The sequence below is a fragment of the Acomys minous genome (assembly GCF_964271855.1).
Source record: "Acomys minous genome assembly, chromosome: 3".
In the NCBI taxonomy this organism is placed as follows: domain Eukaryota; kingdom Metazoa; phylum Chordata; class Mammalia; order Rodentia; family Muridae; genus Acomys; species Acomys minous.
Window position 1 is genome coordinate 37,246,416 of NC_140485.1, and position 14,503 is coordinate 37,260,918.

General features: G+C 37.1%; 1 protein-coding gene across 1 annotated transcript in view; it reads left to right on the forward strand.

Annotated features, from left to right (window-relative positions):
* Positions 1-14,503, forward strand: part of ANO3 (anoctamin 3) — a 236,171-nt gene that overhangs the window by 55,208 nt on the left and 166,460 nt on the right. Inside the window, exon 2 of the mRNA XM_084775285.1 lies at positions 7,390-7,584. Within this exon, the coding sequence (XP_084631411.1) occupies positions 7,390-7,584 (195 nt within the window). The remainder of the gene's footprint in view (positions 1-7,389; positions 7,585-14,503) is intronic.

The following is a 14,503-nucleotide window of genomic DNA, read 5'->3' on the forward strand; positions in this document are numbered from 1 at the left end:
AGGCATTAATGATTTTAACATGTTTGGTTACTTTTTTTCTTGTTGTGATGAAATACCTGATGAGAAGCAACTTAATGGAGGAAGCATTTGTTATGTCTTACAGTTTGAAACAGTCCATTATTTCCTGGAAGGCATGGTGGCCAGGAATATATAACCAGAACTCCTGTCTTAGATCTCAGTAGAACAGGAAACAGAGTAGAGAGGAAACGCATCTGGAAAACAACATTAGAGACCTCCCTCCATGCCCTATGTTCCCCAGCCCTGCTCTTAAAGGTTCTACAGTCTCCCAAAATAGCAGCATCAGATAGAGGTCAAATTTTCAGCCTAAGAGTATAGGCGACATTTAACATTAAAAGGAAGAAGCCTCAAATCTGTGGCAACTGGTCAGTAAGGGTAGCCTAGGATATTGTGCAATTACCTTTCAGGCAACATTCCTTATATGTTTGTTCCTAAGTTACTGATTTACAGTGGTGCTATGGCTATTTCTCTGGTATTCCCATGGTATTAACATTTACACTTTGTTGATTATCTTCTGATGCATATATATTACATATTATTTTTCAAAGAAAAAGCTTTTTAAAGTATGCCTGTGTACATGCATGTGTACACATCCATTTATGTATTTTTGTGTATTTGTTTGAGGATTGACTTAGATCATCACAAAAACTAAACGGATGTTGTATTCCAAGGATTTAAAATTTTTGTCTATAGCTAGAAACATAGTCCTGTTATAATGAAATCTCTTAGAAATTGATACTTTCATGCTCATCAATAAACAATATGCATCATTAGAAAACATGACATTGCTGAAAGTATGAAGTTGTTTAACATTAATCACATATCAAGCATGGGAAACAAACCATTGTATATAAAGCCACATGTCTATATAATGTATGTAATTCTTTACAACACCAGATAATAAGCATATGGGTGCAATTTTCATTGTCACACATGTCTGTAGTAAAACAATAAAGGATCTAGGAAAATGAACCATTGTTATTCTTAGTGTAAAAGTTCCAAAAAGCTTTCCTGTCCTTACTCTGAAGGGCATGTACTGTTTTGGTGCACAGTGTCTTTGACTCAGTTATAGAAATATCAACTTAGAGATATGCTATGTGACAGGCTTTTTTCTAACATTTCATATTTATTTAGTTACTTTTTCTTCTTATAAGTTTATAAGTTAAATATTATTATTTGAGTTTTACAGATACGGAAGTGAACGAGTTAACTCCTCCCTTGAGAGCACTGAGATGCTCAGAGAAAAACAACCTATTACTTGAGTAGGTAAAACGTACAGAGGTTACAGAAGGTCAGTGCCATAGCCATTGCTCCCTCCTCAAAAGAATAATCTTTTCTCAGGGTAGGAGCTCATTTGGAAGATTATAGAACATATCAAGATAGTGAAAACAAGGACCAAATAAGGGCTAATTATTTTATCTTTTAAAGAAATAGGAGCCTGAGTATGAACTACATCTAATGTACTTATGAACTTGATTTAATTGAAACTTAGTGGAAAAAAATCTGTGTTATTGATTTTTTTCTGGGTTCAGTTTCTGTGTAATATAATGAGAGCTTTTGAAAACCATCAACTTTTACTAACAACAGGAAGGTCTATGGTAATTTCTCTGATATATCCATTAGTACTAGGAAATTGATGGTTGATATGGGAGTGGAGGATATCACACAAATTCAGTATTTGGAAAAAATAATAAAACCCAAAGCAGAAATTAATGAAATAAAAACAAAGAAAATAATACAAAGAATCAACAATCCTAAGTGCTGGTTCTTTGTGAATAACCTTAGTAATTTAAATCACTTCCTAGTTCAATGTTCTTGTAATAATGATGTTAGTGTCTTAATTGAATTGTGAAATTAATATTTAATCTAAAGTAGCACTTAAAGTTAAATCATAGTTATATATTTAGTACATCTGGCTTTATACTGATGATTTTGATCCACTTGGACTTGAATTTAGTGTAGTGTGATAAACATAAATATATTTGCATTTTTCTATGTGTAGACATCCATTTAGACCAGGACCATTTTTTTGATGATGCTCCATAATTTTTTCACCAAATGATTTTGGCTCCTTTGTCAAAAATCAAGTGTCCATAGGTCTGTGGATTTATTTCTAGGTCTTTGACTTGATTACATTGATCAACCTGTCTGATTTTATGTCAATATCGTGTGGTTTTTATTACAGTTGCTCTACAGCACAGCTTGAGATCAGGGATAGTAATGCCTACTGTGGAGATCCACAGATAGCAGTGCCCCCTGCTGCTTCCCCAGCGCAATGCGCCCCTTATGCACATGTGCAATGCGCCTTTGAGCGAGCCCCTTATGCGCATGCCTGGAGGCATAGTGTGAGGTGGCCAGATCTGAACAAGGCATAGCGTGAGATGGCGTGATCCGAATGCACCAACCAAGAGCGACAACGTGGCAGTCTCTGATAGGCCCAGTCACACTATAAAGGTTCTGTGGGAGCTTTTCCTGGGGTCACTCCGGTAGTCAAGGTTCCTGAATAAACTGCTGCTGCGAGAAGAGTTCCTGGTGTTGGTGTCTTTCCTGCTGGTCGGGGGCGGCATCGATAGCCTACAGCAGTTCTTTTATTGTAAAGAATTGTTTTAGCTATCCTGGGTTTTTATTTTTCCATATGAATTTGAAAGTTGATCTTTCATGGTTTCTACAGAACTGTGTTATATTTTGATGGGCATTGCATTGAATCTGTAGATTGCTTTTGGTCAGATGACCATTTTTATTATGTTAATCCTACTTATCCATAAGCATGAGGAGATCTTTCCATATTTTGATATGTTCTTCAATTTCTTTCTTCGGAGACTTGAAGCTCTTGTCATACAAATTTTTCACTTTCTTGGTTAGAGCTACACACTATTGGGAAGGGTGTTGTTTCCGTAATTTCTTTCTCAGCCCATTTATCGCTTCTATAAAAGCGGGCTACTCAAATTTTTGAGTTGATTTTGTATCCAGCCATTTTGCTGAAGGTGTTTATCCCTGTAGGAATTACATGGTAGAATTTTGGGGGTCACTTATGTATACTATCATATCATCTGTCTATTGTTTGACTGTGGGTCTCTGCGTCTGTTTCCACCAGCTGCTGTAAGATACCTCTCAGGAGACCGTTATACTAGGCTCCTATATGCAAACATAACAGAATATTGTTAATAGTGTTGGCTTTCTTCCACAGGGCGGATCTTGAGTTGGCCAGTCATTGGATTGCCATTCTCTCTATCTCTGCTCCATCTTTAGCTATGTACTTCTTGTATGCAGAACAAAGTTTGGGTTGAATATTTTGTGGGTGGGTTAGTGTTCCCCTCCTTCCATTGGTAGTTCTACCTGACTACATAAGGTAGTGACCTCAGGCTCCATATTTATTTCCTGATGTTAGGACTCTCAGGAGTCACCCCCATAGACTCCCAGGAGCATCTCTGGTCCTAGAAATGTCTTCTTTTCTTTTCTTTTCTTTTCTTTCTTTCTTTCTTTTACTTTTCTGAGTGAGATTCAAGCATCCTATATTGAACCCTCATTATATAAATGTACCACATTTTCTTTATCCATTCTTTGGTTAAAGGACATCTAGGTTGTTTCTAGTGTCTGGTCATTATGAATAAAGCTGCCACGAGTGTAGTTGAGGAAGTGCCCTTTTGGCATGGTGGAGAATCTTTTGGGTACATGCCCAGAAATGCTATAGATGGCTGTTGAATTAGAACTATTCCCAATTTTCTGAAAAAGTGCCAAATAGATTTCAAAGATGGATGTACAAGTTTGTTATCCCACCAGCAATGCAGAAGTATCTCCTTTCCTCCACATCTTTGCCATCATGTGCTGTCCTGTGAGTTTTTGCTCTTAGCCATTCTGATGAGTATAAGATGGAATCTCAGAATTGTTTTGACTGTATTTCCCTGATGACTAAAAGTTAATGTCCGTCTGTGGCTCTGAAGAGGTCAAGGGTAGGGTGTCTGGTGCTGGATGTGGATGGCCTTCCAGTTTGCTTTATCTCTTGGGTGGCCAGAGCTGATGGCTCAGGCAACAGATCAGGATTGAAAAGAGGAAGAAGAAAAGGGAGCCTAAGATTTCTTCTCTAGGGACTGGCTATACTGCGACTGAGGAGGAGAACCTAAACTGACCACAAGTTTCCTTGTGACTGAGACTGTAAAAGCAGCTTCTGCCTAGAGACTGCACAGGGGTCATAAAAGGAGGCTCTTTGATCTGTAGATAGGCCTCCTTGTGGAGATTTTCAGTAAACTAATGTAAACTTAGGCTTATTAGCCATAGAAGGCTGATGCCCTGCCTGAGTCTGTTAACTTATTTGCAAATCTACAGGGAAATAAAAAATAAGAGAGAGATAGAAAATATACCACTCACACAATACATTCATGAGGAAAGGTGGATGAAATTAGGCATCTTAACTTCAAATGAAGGTAAGCTTCCCAGTTTCAGCACATACATTCAACAAAAAGTGTAGATGAAGTCAAGCATCTTAACTTCAACTGAAGTTAAGTTTCCCAGTTTCAACGCTGTTTATTGTTGATGAGCATACTTATACTTCTGAGAAAAGGGAATTACCTCATAGTCAAAAGTCTTCACTTACCAGGAAAGTGGGACAGAGGGGAAGACTTCCTATTGAGACTCTAGGTGAGAGAAGCATGGGAGAATGGGGAAATAGAAGGATCCAGAGGGTACTAGACACCTACAAAAAGAACATTATGATGGAAAGATCTGGGCCCAAGGGTCCTACTCAAACTATGCCACCAGCCAAGGACAATACGTGCAGTAAACTTTGAACCCCTACCAAGATCTAGCCAATGGACAGGACATTCTCCACCATTGAGTGGAGAGTCGGGACTTACTTTCACACAAACTCTGTTGCCCCATATTTGACCATGTCCCCTGGATGAGGAGGCCTGATGATACTCAGAGGAAATATAGCAGGCTACCAAGAAGAGACTTGATACCCTATGAGCATATACAGGAGGAGGAGGTCCCCCTCAGTCACAGTCATAGGGGAGGGGAGTAAGGGGAAAATGAGAGGGAGGGAGGAATGGGAGGATACAAGATATGGGATAACAATTGAGATGTAATATGAATAAATTAATAAAATATATTCTTAAATAGTACAATTAATCATAAAAACAGATGAATTCTAAAATATAACAGGTTACATGTTTTAAAACCAAACATTTCTTATCTATGTATCCATTACATAAATTCATAGTGAGTTCAGAGTGACGAAGGTTGACAAGGTCTAAGGTTAATAGTGTCTGAAACTTACAAAGAGTATATGACTTATCAATTAGGACTGATCTAATTATACATTATCCAGATATCTCTTAGTTCATTATGAGCCAAGCACAATAATTTTACATGTCTTTCATTCTAAGAACCAGAGTAAATTCAGACATATCTAGGTAGCTTCATTCCAACTTAGGTTCATGAGTAGTTTAAGCTAATTTGTGTATATTTATGGTGAAACACCAGGCTTTGTGGTACCATCTGGAGTGGTATCTTATCTGAAGCCACAAATCTGCTACAAGGCTATCCTTAGTGAGGCATCTGGAGGTCTACAAAGGTATTTATTGCATCCATAAACTAACTTTAACATTCAAAACTATTTGAGTCAAATCAAGAATTCCATAATCAGGGATTAACTCATCTGAATAACGAATAGTACATCTTCAACAAGATCCTGTAGAAAGTTTGCTCAATCAGACCTGGTCAATATCCAGAAAGCAACAGTTCACACCAATGGCAGGTGTTTTTTCTTTTTCTTTTTCTTTTCTTTCTTTCTTTTTTTTTTAGACAGGGTTTCTTTGTGTAATCTTGGTTGTCCTGGACTTGCTTTGTAGACCAGGCAGGCCATGATTGTAGTCCTGGCTGTCCTGGACTCCCTTTGCAGACCAAGCTGGCCTTAGTCTCACAGTGGTTCACATGCCTCTGCCTCCCTGGGTGCTGGGATTATAGGCATGTGTCACCATGCCCAGCTCTAATGCCCGATTTTAGAGAGATACAGCAAAGCACAGTTGACAGGGTAGTCAGAGGTTGGAAGCAATTCTGAGGTACATCATGATACAGACCTTGCAAGTATCAGATCACCTCCAGAGATTTCTCAGGCCTACTGAACTTCTCCAAATCAATGGTTGCTGACAGCATGTCAGAGGCTGGAAGCAGTTTGGGGGTGCATCATGGTACAAGACCTTGCAAATACCGGGTCACCTCCTAGACAGCCCACATGCCTAGTGAGCTCTTGGCAACTAAATGTTGAACATTTCTTTAAGTGCTTCATGGCCAATATAAATCCTCAGTTGATAATTTTCTGTTTAGCTCTGTAGTCCTTTTTTAATTGGGTTATTTGCTTTGTATTAGCCCTTTGATGAATATAGAATTGGTGAAGATCTTTTCTCATTCTTTAGAATTGTGTCTTTTCCTATTGAATGTATCTTTTGCCTTTCAGAAGCATTTCAATTTCATGAGGTCCCAAATATTAATTGTTGGTCTTCGTGCCTGAAATGTTGATGTTCTGTTCAGAAAGTTGTCTCATACCACTGCGTTCAAGGCTTTTCTCCACTTTTTCTTCTAGTATATTTAGTGTATCCAGTTTCATTTCTCAGGTCTTTGATCCATTTGGACTTGAATTTTGTGCAGGTAGATGATGTTTTTGATATGTTCTTGGATTCAGGTTGTATATCATTGACTATTTTTGCATTGATGTTCCTAAGGAAAACGGGTCTGAAATTCTCTTTCTGTTGTGAGTTGTTTCATGGCTTAGACATCATGGTGACTGTGGCCTCACAGAATGATTTTTGCAATGTTCCTTCAGTTTCTATTTTTTGGAATATTTTGAGGAGTATAGGTATTAGCTTTTATTTAAAAGTCTGGGAGAATTCTGAACTAAAACTATCTGGCAGTGGGCTTTCTTTTTCCGTTGGGAAATTTTTAATGACTCCTTCAATTTTGTTAAGTGGTATCTATCAAGAAAAGCATCCATTTCTTAGAGAAAGGGAAGATCTGCATAGTCATAAATTCTACTATGTTCAAAGATTGCATCTACCCAAAAAGGAATTTTGTATTTTGTCTTTTAAATCTGCCTGGCCAAATATATCCCATTTTTTTAATCTTGTAAAGGAAAAATACTGGGCAATAAAAGCCTTGTTCTCTGACCTTTTAAATCCTACACATGGTGAAATCTCAAGTAGATGAGAAGTTATTTGTTGCATATCATTATGACTCCATTGATAGAAAAAAAGAAACAAAACCAATTCATTTCTAAAATCTATGTATTCTATTTTAATGGTATATTCCTGGAACAACCATTATAAAACTTATTTATTGGTCTCTGATACATTGCTAATACTCACTATTTTGGAATTGCAGGTATGAATCTAAGCAAAAGTGAAATAACACCTGGAGCTTCATTAAAACCATCTCGGAGATCCCTGCCTTGCCTCGCCCAGAGCTATGCTCATTCAAAGAGCTTGAGTCAATCTGCTTCACTGTTCCAGTCAACTGAGAGTGCATCTCAGGCTCCGACTTCCCTAACATTTCTTTCTACTGATAAACCAGAACATGGTGAGTGACAAGTAATCTTTTTATTAAGCTTACAAAGATTAAGGCATTTTAACAATTGCTTTCTTTCTGCTTTGCTACATCAGACTAATATTTATTGAGCTCTTTAGGAATGAGTGTGTCTGGCAAAAGTAGAACAGTGCAGTATATGGGAAAAGCAGCTTGTTGGTTAGCTGTATCTGTCTCCTTTCTCTTTTTGCAGCTTGCCTATTTCATGGCAATTTGAACCATATATTGGGCATGTTAAGGGGAAGACAATCCCAACTTGGGAATGACTAGCTAATATATAAACTTGTTGTTAGCACACTACTGGTAATAAGTTACAGACTGTATTCAAGAATATATCAGCAATAAAGACACTAAAAGGAATCTTACACAAAGAATGAAGAAATATATATACAAGCAAAAAAACCTCAGGACAGATTAAACCTTGTTAGAATAATTGATATTTGAATGGTAATAAAGAAAAATATAAAGCATTTATTTAGTAAATTATCAAGCCTTCAACATGAATAAGGAAGAAAGAAAATTATACACACTATCTTAAGCAACCAGGAAAAATCCCCTCCAAAATACCAGCAATTCGTAAATAAATTTACATTATAATCCTGTATAAAAATGGTCTTAATTCTGAAATAATGTCATTGACTGGCATTAGAATACAAAATAAGATCTAGTCCTCCCAGTCATTAGGAAATTCACACCAATGTTATATAAACACATACTAAGAGTAAAAGGGACAGGCAAGATGAACAGGACCTGCAGAAACCAATCCACAGAAAAAGCTTAGCACAGAGGAGAGAAGTAAACATGAGCTCTCACCTCTAGACAAAATGCTATTCACAACTTATACCTGCTGAGAGATGCAAAATCAGCTTTCTCCCATGTCTTAACAAACTGGTTGTTTCTTCCATACTCCCGGGCAGGTCTCATAATCAGCAGTTGGCTAACAACACAATGCCCCCTGCCCCCTTCTCTCTCTCTCTCTCTCTCTCTCTCTCTCTCTCTCTCTCTCTCTCTCTCTCTCTCTCTCTCTCTCTCGCTCTCGCTCTCTCTCTCTCTCTCTCTCTCTCTGTGTGTGTGTGTTAAACGTATTTATTTATTTACTTTACATCCTGGTAGTAGCCCTCTCTCTCCTCACCTTCCATCTCCACCTCCCTCTCTCTCCCACATGCCCATCCCATATTCCTCAGTTAAGAGGAGCCTTCTTTCCAACCCCTACCTCCAGCTCATCAAGTCATATCAGAACTGAATGTGTCCTCTTCTCCTGTGGCCTGGCAATTCAGTCCTGCCAGGAGGAAGTGATTGAAATTCTGGGAAGAGAGTCCATGTCAGGGATTCCCCACTCCCCTTATTGACCTTCAGGTACATCTTTGTAAAGGAACTAGGTCCAGTCCATGCATGGTCTTTAGTTGGTGTTTTAGTCTTGGCAAGGCCCTTTGGGACCTGATTAGTTTTCTCTGTTGGTCTTCTTTTCTCCCCCTTTTCTCCCCCACTTTTCCACAAAGTTCCAATGTGGCTGTGAGTCTCAGCATCTGTTTTGAAGCACTGCTGGGTGAAGCCACTCAAAGGAAAATTCTGCTTGATGTCTGTCTGCAAGCATAGCAGATTATCATTAATAATGTCAAGAGTTGTTTCTCTCCCATGGGGTGGGCCTTGGGTTGGGTCAGGCATTGGTTGGACCTTCCCTCAACCTCAGCTGTATCTGTTCTATATTTATCCCTGCACATCTTGTAGGCAGGGTGAACTTTGGGTGGAAGTTTTTGTGGATGAGTTGATGCTCCTCTTCCTTTACTAGACAATGTCTAGTTAGAAGCTGTCCTTTACAGTCTCCATGGCCCCTGCTACTAGGAGTCTCTGCTACAGTTCCTCTCATATCACCCTGGGAACCTACCATGACTTATGTCTCCAGCTTGTCACAAAGATGCCCCTACTCAGAGTTTCTTTTTTCTCTGATGACTCTATTCTCCTGCCCCCTATCTCCCTAAGTCTGTTCTCTTCCCTCATATATCTATGTGTTTCCTTTCCTCTTCATCTCTCTCTTCAACAACTATATCTATTTCTTCAATTCTATTTCTTCTTTGGAGTGAGGTTTAAGCCTCCTTCCTTGAATCCTCCTTGTTACTTATCTTCTTTGACTCTGTGCATTATAATATGTCTATCCTGTACTATATGGCTTTGTGAGTACATAGCATGTGTGGCCTAGATCTGGGTACCTCACTCAGGATGATCTTTTCTAGTTCCATACATTTGCCTGATAATTTCAAGATTCCCTTATATTAATAGCTGAGTAGTAGTCCATTATGTAAATGTACCACAGTTTCTTTACTCATTCTTCAGTTGAAGGACATCTGGGTGGTCTTCAGTTTCTAGCAATACCAAATATATCTGCTGTAAACATATTTGAAAAAAATGTCCTTCATGTATGATGGAGAATCTTTCAGGTATATGCCCAGAAGTGGTTTAGCTAGGTCTTGAGGTAGAGCTGGTCCCAATTTTCTGAAACAGCACCAGATTGACTTCCAAATGGTTGTACAAGTTGGCACTTCCACCACCAATGAAGAATTGTTTCCTTTTCTCCACATCTTTGCCATTGCAGTTTTGAACTTAGCCATTCTGATGGGTGTAAGATGGAATCTCAAAGTCATTTTTATTTGCAATTCCCTGATGACTAAGGATATTGAACATTTCTTTAAGTGATTCTCAGCCATTAGAGATTCCTCTCATGAGAATTCTCTGATTAGCTTCCTAACCTATTTTTAAATTTGATTATTTGTTTTTATGTATAATTTTATTAATTCCTTATATATTTTAGATATTAGCCTTAAAGAAATAAATTGAAGATGATATTAGAAGATGGAAAGATGTCCCATGATCATGTATCAGTAGGATTAATATATTAAAAATGGCCATCTTACCAAAAACAATCTACAGATTCAATGCAATCACCATTAAAATGCCAACACAATTCTCTACAAATCTTGAAAGAACAATTCTAAACTTCATATGGAAAAACAAAAAACACAGAATAGCTAAAATGGTCCTACAAAATTAAAAAAAAATTCTGAGGGTATCACCATCCTGGATGTCAAGCTATACTACAGAGCAATAATAATAAAAACTGGATGGTACTGGCATAGAAATACACTAGAGGATCAACGGAATCAAATTGAAGATGCAGAAATAAACCCACGTACCTATGGACACTTGATTTTTGACTACAGAACTAAAATCATACAATGGAAAAAAGACAGCATCTTCAACAAATGGCGCTTGTCTAGCTGAAATGTCTACATGTAGAAAAGTGCAAATAGGTCCCTATTTATCACCCTGCACAGAATTCAATTCCATTAGATCAAAGACCTCAATATTACACTAGATACACTAAATCTATTAGACGAGAGAGTAGGGAAGAGCCTTGAACTCTTTGGTACAGGAGACAAATTCCTGAACAGAATACCAGCAGCCCAGGCTCTAAGATCAATAATTAATAAGTGAGACCTTATGAAAATGAAAAGCGACTGAAAAGCTGAGGATACTGTCAGTAGAATGAAATGACAATCTACAGACTGGGAAAAGATCTTCACTAGCCTTACATTTGACAAAGGGTTAAAATCTAAACCATATAAAGTGTGTGTGTGTGTGTGTGTGTGTGTGTGTGTGTGTGTGTGTGTGTGTGTTTATTTTAAGAGAAGAAAAGAACATGGATTTATTTGACGAATGAAGTGGGAAAGGAACTAGAAGGAGCTGAGGACAGAAAATAATATCAATATGTATTAAAATTTCAAAAATAAATATACACATTATTTTAAGCTATATTAAAATTATTTAAAGTTGATTTCATTCTAATGAGGCAAGGATAGAAGATCCAACATACGCAAATCAATAAATGTAGTGCATCAAGTACAGAAAGGAAGGATATAAATATCAAAATAGTCTCACTAGAAGCAAGAAGACCACTAACAAATTCACCCAGTCTTTCATAATAAGCAGTTAGCAATATAAGGAATAAAGCTTTACATAAGAAAGGTTATATTCATCAAAGCTATTAATAGCATTTTACTGAGTCAGGCAAACATAAAAACATTTCTTTGTAATTGAAATGAGATGGGCATCCATTCTGTGTACTCTCCCTCAGTGCAGTGATTTTAGTCACAGCACTCAGCATGATTAGTGAAAGGATCATAATACTGAGGCCAACCTGGACCACATTGTGAGCTACAGGCTATTCTGTCCTCCATAGAAGTATCTTCCTCAAACAAAGAAGCAATCAAAATCACACTACAGTTCCATACTAGTAAAAACAACATGACATCAGCACAATATGAGACCCAGAGACTAAGGAGTCTTGGCAGCTATAGCCATCTTAGTGTTCACAATTTGTCAAAATATATGTTGGAGAAATAACAGAATCTTTAGAAAACACCTGGAAAGCTGTATCCACATGCAGTAGAAACTGCATACTTCTGTCTCGTCGTGCACAAAAAAGCAAAGCAAAATATATCAAAGATCTTGTTATAAACTGGAATCTTTTAATCTAATGAGGAAAAAATAACAATAGCACTTAAAATATTGTCAAGACTTTTTGAATAGGACTTCAGAGGCTCAGAGTATATACTAATTGACAAATTGAATTGCATCAAATTGAAATGCTTATGCATAGCAGAGTAAACAAAGGGAAGAAATAGCTTGTAGAATGAGAAAAAGTCCTTGCTAGTTACTCACCTGATGGTTGATTAATTTTCAGAATAGAGAACTAAAAGAAAAACTCATATAATCAGAATGTTCAAAGAAGCTGAGTGAATACTTCATACATGAAGGAATAAATGGACAATAAATATATAACAGCTGTGGGCTGGTTCATTCAATTTAGCTGTTGTAGCTCAGACTTGTCTCCCAGGTGACTTATTCAATCTGGCTTTTCTCTTAGCTCCTGCATTGCTCTGCTTGGCCTCAAACTAACTTTTATAAGCTTCTGGCTCATCATTCTCTGGCTGTTTTCACCTGGGTGTTCTCTCTCTCTCTCTCTCTCTCTCTCTCTCTCTCTCTCTCTCTCTCTCTCTCTCTCTCTCTCTCTCTCTCTCTCTCTCTCTCCATTCCCTTAAGTAGCTTCCCTTTCCTCTCTCTTCTCATAACACTTGGGCATATCCTATTCTATAAATCTTTTTCTGATTTGTCGCTTTTTTCTACCACTCAATTCAACATCACTTTCAAACATGGTTGCTTCCTTCTAAAAACTAATTTTACCTTCACTGTTTGGTGTTAAAGGTGTGTACCATCATGCTTGGACCTAAGATTTTCTTTGCCTGAAACTTGCTCTATAACAGACCGGCCTTGAACTCAGATCTTCTTGCCTCTATCTCCTGGACTAAGGCATATTTGCATTCCAGCAAGATCACACAGACCTAGAAGGTCTTTGGGTGTGATCTCTTGTCACGTGATCTCAGCCATATTCTGAATTAAAATTCTTCTATAAAGAAACACCAACTATTTTAATATATTGTAGTGACAAAGCAATGAATAATTAATTTCTGAGGTTCAGGTATTGTTGGCAGCAGGAAAAGGTTGAAATTTAAGGATATACAGAAAAGATGCCATATGGAAGAAAATTGCAGTCTAATTTAAGAAGTCTTGTTCACACATTCACACATCTATGACAATTCCTGTTCATAAAATTGAACAATATTCTGTTATTCAAAAGATTTTTATATTTTCCATTCTTCTCTTGATGTTTTTCCTATGGAAATTTCCTATAAGTCATTGTAGTTTTTCTTCTGTGTAACTTGAGAACACTAGTATTTTCTTTTCAATAATCTAGCAACATTATGTATTTTAATCAACTTACAGTCATGTGCAAAAAAGTATTAAATGTTCAAGATAAAGAACAGGGTAATATGTAGCATAGGTCTGTGGCAGAGACAAGGACATTTTACACAGTGACTGGTTAACCACCTTTTATGCCAACACCATAAGGAGGTTTTTTGATGTCATCTTCTTCTTTGAGCAGGCTGGTTGTTGCCAGGAGTTAACTTGTCAAAGAATCTTTAGAATAATAAAAACATAATTAAGTACCATATTCTGTAGGTCTCTGAGGTTTTTGAAGACTTTATTTAACTATTTTTACCTCATATATCTATAGAATCATATCTATTTATTAAACCTAGAATATATATTCTTGTGATAAAACTAGACTAGTTTTTGACACAAGCATGATTTGTATCAGTACACAAAATTCGATACCAGAATTCTGCCTAAAAATAGGCAAGATTAGATGCAGACAGAGTCAATGACCAAACTCTGCCAAGACAGGGTAAGCAAGTCTTCAATAGTTTCTGCTCACAAATATGTCTGTCAGATATGTTGGGCCAGAAGGCTGAAGATGATGATCCAACATGATAGAGCATGTAGGGTAACTGTCCAGGCAGTAGACCGGCTCATTCATTTTTTCACTTTGGAAACTGCTAACCTGCACACTGGGTTCACTCAAATATTTAAGTTTTATCCCTTCTCAAGTCTCTGATTGGTTTGAAGACCAGATAAGTCTTTCAATTAAGCTTAGTAGGTTAGGAGTTAAGATGTTTTTAGATAAAGATAGATGTTTTAAGTTATATAGATGAGATATGATGAATATTAATCTCCATTCAGAAATTTAGACCCAACATGATAAGAAAGACGTTTACTTCAAGTTTGCCAAATACAAATAGCCAAATCACTATGAATGTAACATTTATATAATTCCTGATTGTCTCGTGGTTCTTGCTGCTGTATGTAGTTTATTTTACCCAAGTGTAATAATATTACTGTATATGTTAAAAAAGAAACATAATAAAACATTTTTTAAAATGTAACATAGGTAATGTTTTTTTTAAAGTTAAAATTTAACTATTGCACAAATAAAATTTAAACTTCAGTGTATTAGCTT